This window comes from Dermochelys coriacea, chromosome 11 (assembly GCF_009764565.3).
Source record: "Dermochelys coriacea isolate rDerCor1 chromosome 11, rDerCor1.pri.v4, whole genome shotgun sequence".
NCBI lineage: Eukaryota > Metazoa > Chordata > Testudines > Dermochelyidae > Dermochelys > Dermochelys coriacea.
This window is the reverse complement of record NC_050078.2, coordinates 72112770-72127234: the sequence shown is the minus strand read 5'-3', so window position 1 is coordinate 72127234 and position 14465 is coordinate 72112770. Positions and strand designations below refer to the sequence as shown.

The 14465-nt window shown below is 39.3% G+C and overlaps 1 protein-coding gene across 11 annotated transcripts in view; it reads left to right on the top strand.

Annotated features, from left to right (window-relative positions):
* Positions 1–14465, top strand: part of AGAP1 (ArfGAP with GTPase domain, ankyrin repeat and PH domain 1) — a 694641-nt gene that overhangs the window by 670126 nt on the left and 10050 nt on the right. For all 11 annotated transcript variants that reach the window (XM_043505743.1, XM_043505746.1, XM_043505744.1 and 8 more), the window contains one exon: positions 14160–14415. In XM_043505743.1, coding sequence (XP_043361678.1) covers positions 14160–14415 — 256 coding nt within the window. The remainder of the gene's footprint in view (positions 1–14159; positions 14416–14465) is intronic.

Genomic DNA, 14465 nt, shown 5'->3' with positions numbered 1-14465 from the left:
GCAATTAAATAACTCATTAATGGTTATTGTGTTGGTAAGAGTCTAAGATTCCTTTGCTTTTTATGTTGTTGTTTGTTTTGTTTTTTGTTTCTAGAGGAGGTACTTGAGATGTTGTACACTTTCAGAAAATGTCGGAGGATACACTTTCCCTGCTCCAACTTTAAATGTTACCTCTGGCCTGATTTTTCAAAGATGCTGAACACCTGTACTTCATTAGCTTCTAAATTAGCTCTTAAATTATCAGGGGAATATGATGTATTTATGAAAAGAAGACACTCCTTCAGTTGACCAGCCATGCCAATAGATAGAGCTTTATCACAAAATGATGTGGCAGTGACTTGACATTTTAAACATTGTTAATACACCACCAGACTTCTTCTATCAGTTTTGGCTCCAGAACCTTGGATTAAATTACGGTGGAGGTAAGAGAGGCCCAGAGTGACTGAAGAAGTAGAGGTGACAGATGACATGGTAAGCAGGACAAAGAGAGATTTGGGGGGAGAGATAGAAGAGACTACAGTGTCTGAGAGAGGAGACGAGAGAAGCTCAAAGTGGTAAAGGATTGGAAAGGGAAGCAGTGATGACTGAAGGGTCTCAAATGGAGTCACTGGAAAGGGAGTTACTGACTATAGAGGTCAGTTGCATCAAAGAATTTTCTGCATTAAAACTTTGATTACCATTTATAATTTGGATATTTTTGTGATGTATTCTTTGGTTTTCACACACTAAAACTTCAGCTGAAATTGTGCCTGTTCTTTGCTTCTGACGTTGAAAATATCAAAACTTTTTTTATTTGTTTGTAGCTCTGAATGCAAGTTTTTTTTTCATAATCTGTGCTCAAGTACTGAGTTTTAGTACTGAAGTTTTTTGTTTAGCTATAATTTCAAGTATATGAGCCAGTATAATCTTTTTTTTCCCCTCCTCTATTTTTTATGGAGGCATAACAAATGTATCTGCAGAGATGGTTTCACTGGTAAAATATTTGTTTTTAAATTGTAATGGTATAATATGGTGAACAGTATGCAATGTAGTTGTAGCTGTGTCAGATCCAGGATATTAGAGAGACAAGGTCGGTGAGGTAATATCTTTTATTGGACCAACTTCTGTTGCTGAGAGAGACCCGCTTTCAAGCCACACAGAGCTCTTCTTCAGGTCTGTGAAAGATACTCTCAGAATCACAGCGAAAGGCAAGGTGGAACAGATTGCTTAGCATAAGTAGTTAGCACACATTGTAGGGGACTATTCAAGGTAGAGTGGCCTACTATGCAACGTCTGGTGTACCTCATCCAGTGCACCTAATGCTGTGATAACAACTATGTGGGTGAAACCAGACAATCACTGCGCTCTTGAATGAACTCACGCAGGAAAATGATAAAAGACAAAAACATGCTCTCACCTATGGGTGAACACTTTTCCCAAAGTGATCACTCCATATCTGACCTAACAGTCCTTGTCCTCAAAGGAAACCTGCACAACACTTTCAAAGAACGAGCCTGGGAGCTTAAATTCATTATTCTGCTAGACACTAAAAATCACGGGCTGAACAAAGACACTGGATTTATGGCTTATTACAACAATCTGTAACCCACTAACCCCCTCTTTTTGTCCTATGATTGCAGAGGTGTTAACGGACTACTCTACCTTGAATGGTCCCTTATAATATGTGCTAACTACTTATAATAAATAATCTGTTCCACCTTGCATTTTGCTGTGACACTGGGAGTACCTTTCCCAGACCTGAAGAAGAGCTCTGTGTGGCTTGAAAGCTTGTCTCTCAGCAATAGAAATTGTCTAATAAAAGATATTACCTCACCCCTTTGTCTCTGTAATAGTTAATAAGGTAATTTTTTTTGTAGCCCAAATGGTTATTTTAGAAATTAACATTAACAAGAGCTTTGGATTGTCCAGTGATTTTAAATTTTCTATGTAAGCACCCACATGTACATAATATGAACATCCTCCTCTGTTTTCTAGTCTTCAAACAAAAATTGTATGCAGATTCTGTAGCTCAGATCTTCCCATGCCTTTCCATTTCCACTCAACTCAACCATTCCTGTGCAATCCGTTTGATTATAAGGCAAGTCCTTGTTTGAGACTTTTTTTAATGTGTAAATTAAGTTTATTAGCTCTTGGATGGAGCCTGCATTTTTCCCTTTCATTTGTAAAGCATTGGTGCACTCATAGCTATGATACTTATCCACTTTATAATATTATGAGCAGAAGAAAAGCGCCATTTCTCTTCTTTCATCTGTTTATGATGCGGTATGTTCCAAAGCAGATCACATCAGTGACTGTTATGGTATCCCTAATGCAGTGTGATAGTCGCATCACAGAAAGAACTGCTGTAAAGTACATTGCTGATGTACATCCCTGTTATATGCCACATTACCAGGTCTCTGAGAATCTCACTTGACTACCTCGGTCTGCTTCTCACCTGGTACAGATTTATTGAGATTTATGCATTGAAAAATTTGTCACATTTTTTCTACTGCTTACATACTGTACAAAAAACTCTACAATTATATGAACATGAAAGCAGAAGCCTGATGGATTTTGGTATAATTTACATTAAAGTAGTCACTCTTTTTCATAAATAAATAGGATAAAAAACTGCCTTCTTTTGCATAAAATGTGGTCATGTTCATTTTGAATTGAAATGTCCATTCAAAGCAAGTCTCCAGTTTTTGGCTTATCTTGCTAAAGTCAGCATAAGAATAGAAATTGGTAGCTGTTTTTTAAAGAAGAGAATGCATTTTTTACAACCCTTTGAATAGAACTTTAAAAAATGCTTCCATATGGGAGACAGATATCTTTAGCAACTGGCAAATTAATGGAATGCTCCATTAATATATAAGTGATATATATAAAATTGTAAACTGAAATTTCCAATGGAAAGTTATTATTTACATATTTAATAGATATCTAGATAAATCAGAAAAAGAAAAGGAGTACTTGTGGCACCTTAGAGACTAACAAATTTATCTGAGCATAAGCTTTCGTGAGCTACAGCTCACTTCATCGGATGCATTCAGTGGACTTAGAGACGAACAAATATATTTGAGCATAAGCTTTCGTGAGCTACAGCTCACTTCATCGGATGCATTCAGTTTGTATGATGAAATGCAGTGGGCATACCATTGCCATTAATATTCTCTTTATTTATATATTACTGAATTCCAAGGCAGTCTTGCCATCAATTTTGTGGACTTTCAAAAGGCATTCAATAGTGTAAACAGAGAAACAATGTGGAAATTGTGGAACAATATGGAATTCCAACAAAATTAATCAACATTATGAAGGCATTCTACGCCAACTCAAAATGCTGCATGAAAATGGATTGAGTAAGCCATTCAGCATCAAGAGAGGTGTAAGGTAGGGGTATATTCTGTCTCCTTTTTTTGTTTATGCTAGTCATGGATTATGGATTAAAACAATGCAACAGTGATAACATATGGCCTAAAATGGAACAATTGAAGGCTATTTGATCTAGACTTTGCTAATGATATCGCCCTTATCAATGAAGATGCCAATGGACTACAAAAATGTACAAACCAAGTAAAAAGTAATGGAGAAGATAGATTTGAGATACAATGCAAAGAAATGTAAAGTCATGTTAATGGGGACTACAGGGACTGAAATCAAAACTGAAGAACAGAAACTGGAGAAGGTGGACAATTTTACGTATCTTGGAAATACGATCAGCCAAGATGGTACTAGTTCCAAGGAAATAAGAAGAAGAATCGGGAAGGCAAATGCTGCATTTGGAAGACTCAGAAACATCTCCCTCAAAACTGAATGTGTACAAAGCAATTTTTATTGCCATCACAACATAGAGCCATGAGACATGGCAACTTACCAAGAAAGATACACAGAAGCTGGATGTATTTAATCACAAATGTCTGAGAAGAAAATGGGAATAACATAGAGATAGGAAGAAGAATGAAGAAGTCAGATAAATTACTGGCCAATTTGTCTCACAAATAATCTACAAAAGAAGACATCAGTGGCTGGGATATGTGCTGAGAATGGAAAAAGAATGCTTACCAAATACCACCCTTGAATGGAAGACAGAAAATGCAAGACAAAAAAGAGGAAGACCGCAAGTAAAATGGAAACGAACAGTTCTGAACAACATCAAGCACCTCAGCATGAAATGGGAAGATTTGGAGAGAAGGGCAGTTGACAGGCAACGATTGCAAATGTGGGTAGCCCAATGTGCAGCAAAGCATGGGATGGACTAAGGTCGAAGGAATCACCAAGAACGTACTCCAGGGTTTATAATTTGTTTGTGTATCTGCTGTAAAATAACTTTGTGACTTTCTTTTTATTAAGTAATTTTTAGTATGCTTAAAAGTTGCCAGATTGGCAAGGCTCTATCTATATGGGCTGATACATAGTTTCAATGTAAATTTCCCAATGCTACTCTGACAGCGTGCCTCAGCCCTATTCTTAAAGGGGGGTCATCTCTATGAGAGACTAAATAATGCACTCTGTGTCCCTTGAATACATCCATCGCCTCCTAGTGATGACACTGCCTGCAAGAAAAACAAATATGGGGGTGGGGGGGGGGCCTTAGGAATGTGTTGTGGGTGGGGACATCTGTCTGCCAGGAACTGTTCTGATGGCACCAACTCTGTTCAATTTCTGTGTGCCTTCAAAGAGCTATTGGAAGATAACTTTTGTTCACTTCTGTTTTGGGCTGGGTTTGAATGATTCTGTGGCCTGTTAGAGATCCCACAAGCCACCCATCTCCCCTCCACCCCCTCCCCAGTGTTTAGTTTCATTTTATTACAGATTTTTCCAAGCTGTGAATGGAAAAGTGTTACGGTTCGCTGCATTATTTTTCCTTTCTTTGCAGCTGTTGGTAGGACTGTCAAAAAATTACTAGTTGTTTTGGCTTCGATGAGAAGATACCAGCTCTGGAAGGCATCATGGTTTATGAAGTGCATGTCTGACAGAAAATGTGGTTAGATTTGAAACAGGAAAAGACTTAATAACATATTTATAGGGTTTATAGTTGTCACACTTACAACCTCGTCATTTGTCTTTGATAACTTAAGAAAGCTTTCCTTGGTATCTGCAGTATTCCCTATGCTATGTGACTTTTATTTAATCACATACAGAGTAATCCTCAGATGTGATATATTTTATCAAACGTGCCTTAAAAATTATTAGGTTTAGTTGCGTGTGCTGCAATGAAAACACTAAATTTACTGCTGATTTATATAGTGTAGCAGAGTCCACAATTACAGTATATTTATCCAGTTCACTTCATGTCAGTAAGCCTTGATGTCCTGGCCAGGCTGGTAATTAATATTGTACAGTAGTAACTCCAGCAGGTGTCTAGCACCTGAGGGAAGCTCAGGTTATTTCATGGCATCACTGAAAAACAAAGCTTGAAAATACATGCAATTCAGCTATTTGAAAGACCCGGGTGGTGGTGGAGTGTCAGAAACGAAGTAGGTAAGATGGGCTGATGTCTTCAGAAAATCAAAAAGATTATTATTAAATGATAGGTAACCTTCAATAAGTGATTAATCTAATAGAATGATTCAAGTCAGAATGCTTGTATAAGAAATCACTGCTATTAGGAGCTCCTGAAATTTGTAACACAAGTTTGTAATGGTATGACTGAAGTACTAAGTACAGTTGTGGAGTTACTGATAGAAAAACTTTTTGATTTGTGGGCTACTGAATCTCTCACGAATGATTTTTTGTTTTGTTAAATATCAAGTGAAACTTCCAAAACATCAGAAAATGTCTCTTGCATCCTTTGGTGTGAAGCCCCTTTTGTTTTAAAAAAAAAAAAAAAAAAAAAAGTTGGAGTGGGGGGCATTTCCATCTGAAAAATAGGCCTGTTATTAATCTGAAATAGGGCCTGTATTCATATTCATTATGAAATGAGAATAAACTTGAATTTGGAGTAGTTCTGTAACACTGCATTATGAATTTTACACCTCTTCTTTCTAGTAAACTGGAAATAGAACGCCATCCTCATCTAGACAGCTTCTCTGCCCACAACAGAGAATAAAAGCATTTCTCAACAAGATTCCCTGCATTGACTGACCCTGAGCTCACTGGCCAAGTATTGTAGTCCATGCTTGTCTGCTTATTGCCGCAATACATTTGGATGTTGTCCTGTCCAGAGCTTTTCTATGTGGCCCTATTTCATCTGTCTGGTGTATCTAACTATAACTTGTAAGTAATAAGCTTAATAGGTTGACTTTATTTATTTAATTATCCTTCTCTGTCCTTAAAGTTCATAAAACACCCTGCAGCTTGGCAAAACACTCATAATATTGATCAAGAGCCACAGGAATATTTATTTCCTCTATGCCCTAGTGCACATAAATCCTTGTCCTTTGCTTCCCTTTCTCGGCATGTGGGATTTACAGTGGCCAGTTTCTTAAAGGCTTTTGGTAATTAAGGAATAAATATCCATCGGTCTTTGTTTGCTGTCTGCGGTCCCCTTGTTAGCCAGGGGCCTACATCCCTAGCGGGCCTGTGCTCCTTCCCCCTTAGCAACGCAGCCTAGGAGAGAAGGCATGCATGTGAGGAAGCAGTCAACTGCTAAGCACTTACTTTGCAATAGAGTGGGGTCTTCTCCTGCAGAGAGAGGAAGCCCCCTCTGTTTTCTCAGCATATTGTTCCTAGCTCCTCTTCCATGCCTCTCCTCCCAGTTCCTGCTTTGCTAGAGACAGGAAGACACTTTGGAAATTCCTTGCTGCTAGCCCATTCTTCTCACCCTCTCTTCCCCCCGCCCCCTTTCCAGTCAAATTTTTTAAAAAATTGTAAATGCCTCCTACCTCCTCACCCTTCCAATATCTTTGTTCCATTGCTTTTTCCTACGAAAACACTACATTGCAAATTCCAACAAAACCAGGTGATAATTTATCGAATACGGAAACGTATTGTCTTGAATAGCTTTCTTTAGAGAAAGCAGCATGATCTAATGCCAATATAGCTTATGATGAGGTTGCAGCTTTGCTTGTATGATGCATGTTCCCTACATACTGAATCACTAAGTTAATGATACATCCTGTGATGCTACAAGAGATGCATGTAAAGCCAGTTTTAGGGGTTGTCGAAGAGGTGGGGGGCTTTACTTCACTTTCTTGGAACCGACGCAGTCTCTGACAGGCTGGCAAGGCTGGACTACTCATGCTGAGTTAGCCAGGTTACAAGAAGTTAAACATTAGTAAACTTGTTGCCTTAAATATGCAGCCATAAATGGCAAAATAAATGTGACTGACACACTGTGCTTAGGTTTGAGTTGTCAAATATATAAAAGATAGTGAGAACTGAGAGACTATCTCAGATAAACATTATCTATGACATGCATCCGATGAAGTGAGCTGTAGCTCACGAAAGCTTATGCTCTAATAAATTTGTTAGTCTCTAAGGTGCCACAAGTACTCCTTTTCTTTTTGCGAATACAGACTAACACGGCTGCTACTCTGAAACCTGTGATTATCTATGACAGTGAAGGTGTATTGTTTACGTATTTTTGTAAGGTTGGGGGATGTCGGTTGGGGGATAAAAATACATTTTAAAATGTTGACTCAGCAGACTCACTCTGTATTTTGGCTGGTACGTGAAATAGGCATGATAGTGACTTCTTGATGCAGTAAACCACCTCCCACTTTTTGTAGCATTTCTAATACAACCTTGTAACATTCCATTCACCTACTTACTTGGGATGAATAATTTTAGATAATGGGTGACTAGAATATAAATTTTTTTTCTTATCAATTTAATAAGATTGAGCTTCTAGGTTTTATGCCTGTGCCAGTGAATTCTCATGGCAAGTTCCCCAGGCTTTTCTCTCATACACTGTATTGACTAAACAACAAATTGTAAATTCCCATACTAACACTATTTCTGCTTCCAAAGTGCATGTTATTTCCTTATCTTGCTTTCTAATTTCTCTACTTAGTACATTTGAGGAAGGGAAATGAGGTTGGAGGTAGAAGTATGGAGGGCGAGTAGGAATGATGCCAGCTTTTATCTGGATCTGTGTCAGGTATATAAACTTGAATACCTGATTGAAAAAAGAGAGCCAAATGATGCAGTAGAAGTGAGTCTGGACTTCTAAATGAGTATTTTATGCTCCAACATATAAGCACACAACACAGTCAAGTTCATGAAGCAAAATAATTGTGTCTTAAACAAATTTGCTGTTTCTACCCTCTCATCCTACCTACTCTGTCCCACTCCCTTACAATCCCCGGTATGTATGTTTCCATAATAGTGATCTGATGTAGCTGGCAGAGTAATTTAAATAATTGGACATTATCTTGAGAAGCAAGCACCTAATTAGATCAGAATAAACTGAGGGTTGAATTTTGTTCCATTTCTCATAAACTTTGGCTCATATACAGTATCAGATACATGGCATAGTTTTCATTATTCACACTAAAGTGGATTAGAGTTCAGTGATGATGGAGTCACATACTAAAGTAAGGAAATCAATGGTGCTTTTTGGTCAAGACTTTGTTCATCATCACTTCCTTGATATAGAGGAACAACATGATAATGATTATTCAGTTGTATCAGACCTTTATATAGACAACAAGGCTTTAAGTTTATATCAGTAAACTAAGTTCAAATGGATTGGTATTTACCTGAATAAAGGTAAAAGGTGCAAGCGCCACCTAATCTAATTTACTGTACTTCTGCTTCTTGTTGTTAGTGTTATTTGTTTATCCATTAGTTTGTAGCTGATTATTAATCCACCCTGTGCATGTATGTTTAAAAAAAAAATAGTACAGTGCAAGTAGGCTATATTTTGAACCAGCAAGGTCATTGAAGAAAGGCTGTGTCCTTCTCAATCACTGCATACTGGGTCAGGCAAGCTAGAGAAGATCCAGACACATCATGTTGTAACATCTCCCAGGAGCTGGCCTTGGCCTGCTCTCTGATCCAGAGAAAAGTATGTTAATGAATTTTGGAAGTCACAGTAAACAAGCAAGCCAATTTTGTTTAAGATTAGGATTTGGCTTGCTACAGCTACATCTGGGGTCCCTAGCACAGACGAGGTTACCCAGAAAGCGGTTAATAGGGTTACAAGTGAAAAGAAGAAGAATATTTATTAGCAGATGTTCAGTTGCACATTTATTTTTAGGGATTGGTGTCTTTCTCCTGATTAGTTGCTCTTTCTCTCATTTCCTCTCACTCTTATGCAGTTGATTTATTTAAAGGTATGTCAGCACAGGCTGAAATGAAGTACTATGCCTCCTCTTTCTGCTTATTGCTGACCGTTCCAGTCATTCATTTTGTAGCTCATTAGCTAACGGGGGATGTGAACAGTGGTCCTCCAGGGGATTGGAATGAGGTTAAGTGATCTACTGCTGACAACTCTGCTCTTGGACTGGCCTTCCTTTGGGAAAATGAAAACTCAACCAGGACAAGATGTGGATCCCAGAAATGAAATTGTGACATCAGAGAAACAGTTACACTATTTATGTCTTAGTGTCATAATTCCTAGGGTGAGCAGGTACAGTGAAGCCAAAATAGTCTTCCAGGAAAATCCTGAGAACTTTCCATTTTAAATTAAATCACTCACACCAAAGGGGAGAGAGCCTGTATTAGGGGAAATACAGCAGGAGAGGATGTCTGTGAAGCTTTCTGGATTTTTACTCAAACGAGTAATCATTCTGAAGTTTGAATGCATCGACCCAGGGGAGTGTGAGGAACACACTGCCAGCTCCAGACTATGACCAGCTAATCAAAGATAGTTTCCTATAGGAATACCCAAATGGAATGTCTCACTTGTGCCCTATTTTGCACATTGGTTGTGTTTGGAACCTCACTTGTCATCAGAGGTCAGAAATGAGCTGCCCCAGGGTGTGCTAAACATTTAAAGCCTTTTTATTTGTGTTTCATAGAATCATAGAATATTAAGGTTGGAAGGGACCTCAGGAGGTCATCTAGTCCAATCCCCAACTAAATCATCCCAGCCAGGGCTTTGTCAAGCCTGACCTTAAAAACTTCAAAGAAGAGATTCCACCACCTCCCTAGGTAACGCATTCCAGTGCGTCAGCACCCTCCTAGTGAAAAAGTTTTTCCTAATAGCCAACCTAAACCTCCCCCACTGCAACTTGAGACCATTACTCCTTCTGGGGGGGAGGGATAGCACAGTGGTTTGAGCATTGACCTGCTAAAACCAGGGTTGTGAGTTCAATCCTTGAGGGGGCCATTTAGGGATCTGGGGCAAAAATTGGGGATTGGTCCTGCTCTGAGCAGGGGGTTGGACTAGATGACCACCTGAGGTCCCTTCCAACCCTGATATTCTATGATTCTATGATTCTGTCATCTGGTACCACTGAGAACAGTTTAGATCCATCCTCTTTGGAACCCCCTTTCAGGTAGTTGAAAGCAGCTATCAAATCCCCCCTCATTCTTCTCTTCTGCAAACTAAACAATCCCAGTTCCCTCAGCCTCTCCTCATAAGTCATGTGTTCCAGTCCCCTAATCATTTTTGTTCCCCTCCGCTGGACGTTTTCCAATTTTTTCACATCCCTCTTGTAGTGTGGGGCCCAAAACTGAACACAGTACTCCAGATGAGGCCTCACCAATGTCGAATAGAGGGGAACGATCATGTCCCTCGATCTGCTGGCAATGCCTCTACTTATACATCCCAAAATGCCATTGGCCTTCTTGGCAACAAGGGCACACTGATTGCTTGCACTGATTGCTCTTCCCATGGCTTCCTGCTAGAAGCCTCAAGTGGAATTTTGGGAATCCTTAACCAGGCCAGTCATTAACATCATGTGCTATTCAGATGAAAGTTTCTGTGTTATTCATCAGGAATGTACTTAAAATAACTATTGTCTGTCTGGATGTATAACAGGCTGACACTTTCTCTCCAGTATATTCCCCCAATAACTACTGTGTCTAGAATTGTTTTTAAATAGTCTTTCAAACTAGAAACAATTATTGACATTGAAGTATCTTCCATCTGAGGATCTCAAGGTGCTTTACAGAGAGTAAGGACAAGATTCTGCCACACTTACACACCCTGAATTGTATCTTACTCCACAAATAGTCCCACTAATTTCAGTGGGACTACTTAAAGAGCAAGGCTTTACTCAGTCTGAGCAAGGGTGGCAGAATCTGGCCCTAATTTAATTAAGACTCTCAGTACCCATAGGAGATAGGTGAGACAGTGGCAGAGTCTAATATAGAATGCAGAACCCTGCTCTTGCAAGTAGACTCCCATTTCCTGAATATCTTGGATTACCAGTAACTCTAGCCATTGCCCAGCTCTGTAACAGATTTATTGTGGTTGCACAGAATTCTGATCACAGCAGACAATAAGAGTCAGAGAGAGAGACAGTGGTTTGTGTCACCAGGTTACATAGCAGTAGAAATCTTTGAGAGGGACCGGTTGTGTCCTGCACTTTGCCTTCCCCCGCTAAGCCAACAGGACAGGGAGGGAGGATGCCTTGTTCCCACCCCCCACAGACAGACCCTATTAATGGATTACCCATAATAACCTAACAAGTTTGTGGTCTGTCCTCCTTACCCTTTTTGAAACAGTGTGATAAGATGGTCCCAGTTTGGAGCTCATTCCTTGTTCCCCCAGGCCATCCAGACATGACAGGATCTCATTGTCTGATAAGCCTTTGCATCACTCTCAAGCAGCTTTTTGTTTTCATATGCGTAAGATGCACGTTTCTAGAAGATGTTTCTCCGTAAAAACTGCTTTTGAAGCTTATGTAAATGCTGTGGAGGAAAAATAGATAAACTGTTAAAAAATAGTGTAAACATAAAATACATTCTCATGAATTTTGTAAAACTTTGGCAGCCTAAGGCTCTGAAAACTTCCAGCTGATCCTGGCATTTTTAGTTGCTGCTTCTGTACACGCTGAGGTATCCGCTCTCATGGGTCTGACTGAAGTTATGCTCATCTTTAATCAAAACAAAAATCCTTTTTGTCATAGATGGATTGTGAGTAGAATAGAAGGTTTGTTTAAAATAGCTTGTTTCTCTGAACAGAGAGCAATTTCTGTTCAAGTCATGGTTCCCACAACTGCTGCCACAGCTGGGATTGGAACTGTGAACACCTGTTGCAGAAACAACTGCAGGTTGCTGTTGCTGACAGTCCCCAGTGCCCTTTAAATTTAAGTCCTTAAATTTAAGATTTTAAGGTTTTGTTGTGGAGCAGATGGGTAGAAGCAGCTCTTGAAAAAAATTGGATGTATGATTTTAGGAGGTATAAATTGACTGTCCCCTGACCTAGGCAGTGGTCCCACAGTAACACTGTGAAATGCACTTAATCTGGGAGTCCTGCCCATTTTGTAAGGGTAAATGATATAGTTATAAAATATTTTGTACATTACACACACTTTTATTTTTAACAAATATTAAAACATTTTAAATGAGTCTTACCAAATACTGTACCTGCTTGCTCCATTGACTTGGAGATGTACAAGACCTGGATAAATAATAGTTTTACAGCCATCTATGGTTATTTTTTAAGAGTGCATAGAATACCAAAATGGCATCATGTGACACAACTCCACAAAATTCATGACATTTTAGGCAGCCGGAGCTAAGCTATTCCATCCTTCTTGTTGGATTTGATTTGATTTGATTTGTATAGAACAGCACAAGATAAGTAGAGTATTAATCTTCCCTCTCCATGTATGTTTGTGTCAAAGTGTTAACAGTATTCAGAAGTTTTTTCTCATGTTGAATGTTTTAAGTTCTCCTCTTTTTTTTTTTTTAAATAGAATGTACTTTCAAGCATCAGCATCACAGGCTATTTTTCAGCCCCCAAGATGGTTTCAATATTATTCAGAGTGAGGTGGTCGTTCGAAGGATTGTCCGAGCCATAATTTTTGGAATAAATTGAAAAATGTGTACTTTTTTTTATGGGGAAAAACGACTGTATATTGCATAGTTATAGGTTGACTTGTCATTTGTGTAGCAAAGTGCATGCTTTGGAAGCTTTGCATGAAAGCATCCCGAGGGGTCAATGTAAGGTCACTCCATATGTACCAGGAAGTGATGCAAAACTAATCCAGATTTGCTGTTGGAACTATCTGTTTACATAAGTATTTGAAAACAGATTAGGGCTAACCTGACACTAGATTACTGGGAGTAGTGTAAACACTGCTGAAAGGTGTAAACAGAGCTTTTCTTTCTGTACTTGACAGGGAAAAAATGTCACTAGTAAGTAGTTTTCCTACTAGATGCTATATATGGGTTTCACAGGATAGACAGATTACCATGTAGATACCTGAAGTATTAGGCAAAGGGCACCTGTAAATGGGAATTTGCCTGTGACCAGGTCTCCCAAAACACATCAGTGTGTTTTGAAAAGTTTTTAATAGAAATTGGAGTTACTTATAAAATGTGGCATTATCCTACAATACAACTGTATCTAGGAAGCTTTTGGTGCTTACTTGGTACAGTGAGAGGAAATGATGCTTCAAAGTACTGAGATTTTCCTTTAAAAACAAAAACCTCCTGAACCTCTGTCCCATTGTGAAACAAACTGGGATGTTATTGTTCAGTGGCCAAGTCTTACAGAATGAAAAAGCAAGGCAGTATCTTTCATTAATTTCCCTTTTCTTTCTTTAGATGCAAGCAGAAGTCAGTTTTTTCATGGGAGTGAACTTTGAGGAATTTAGTGCTGCCACTGGCTACATCTAGGCCCAGTGCAGGCAAATTCTGTGCACGCTTCCCTGTGTAGCTTTACCAGCACATCTCAATCCTGACCTGGAGCTCCGCTTGGCTGCTCTAGTCTTGGGCCTCTCTTGAGTAGAGATAGCTGGTTTTGCTGACCTATGCCAAACTGCATGGCACCAAACTTGTTCCACTTGTGGCCCAAGGCATGCTTGAGCCTCTGTTTCTGGAGGTGAAAGCCTGGTCCGTTAACCCAATATGTAATGTAGCTCCCCAGCCAGGTACAACCAGGTGAGAAATGTATAGGTGTCATAAAATTTGTCACAAGTATAAGGCGTAAAGGAAATGTTTCAGAAAGAAGCTTTTTTGCTGACATTTACAAGAAGAAAATGTTTTCTTGCTAATTAGCCTCTCTGTATGGCAGTGGTTTTTTTGGATTGTTTGTCTCCAAAGATGAATATATAACATCACATAAAGGCAATGGAACCAGTTTTTGAATGGCATGTTTCTTTTTGCTTCTCTAGGGAAGAAAAAGAGCGCTGGATACGTGCTAAATATGAACAGAAGCTCTTCCTTGCCCCGCTGCAGTGCCTGGAACTTTCTTTAGGCCAGCATCTGCTTCAAGCTACAGCTGAAGAGGACTTGCGGACTGTCATCCTGCTCCTGGCCCATGGAACCCGGGAAGAAGTGAATGAGACCTGCGGAGATGGGGATGGGCGCACAGCCCTTCACTTGGCATGTAGAAAAGGAAATGTAGTGTTAGTTCAGCTCTTAATTTGGGTAAGTACCTGCCTTTTGGTGTTGACTATGCAGTGCTGAGTTACGTTTCA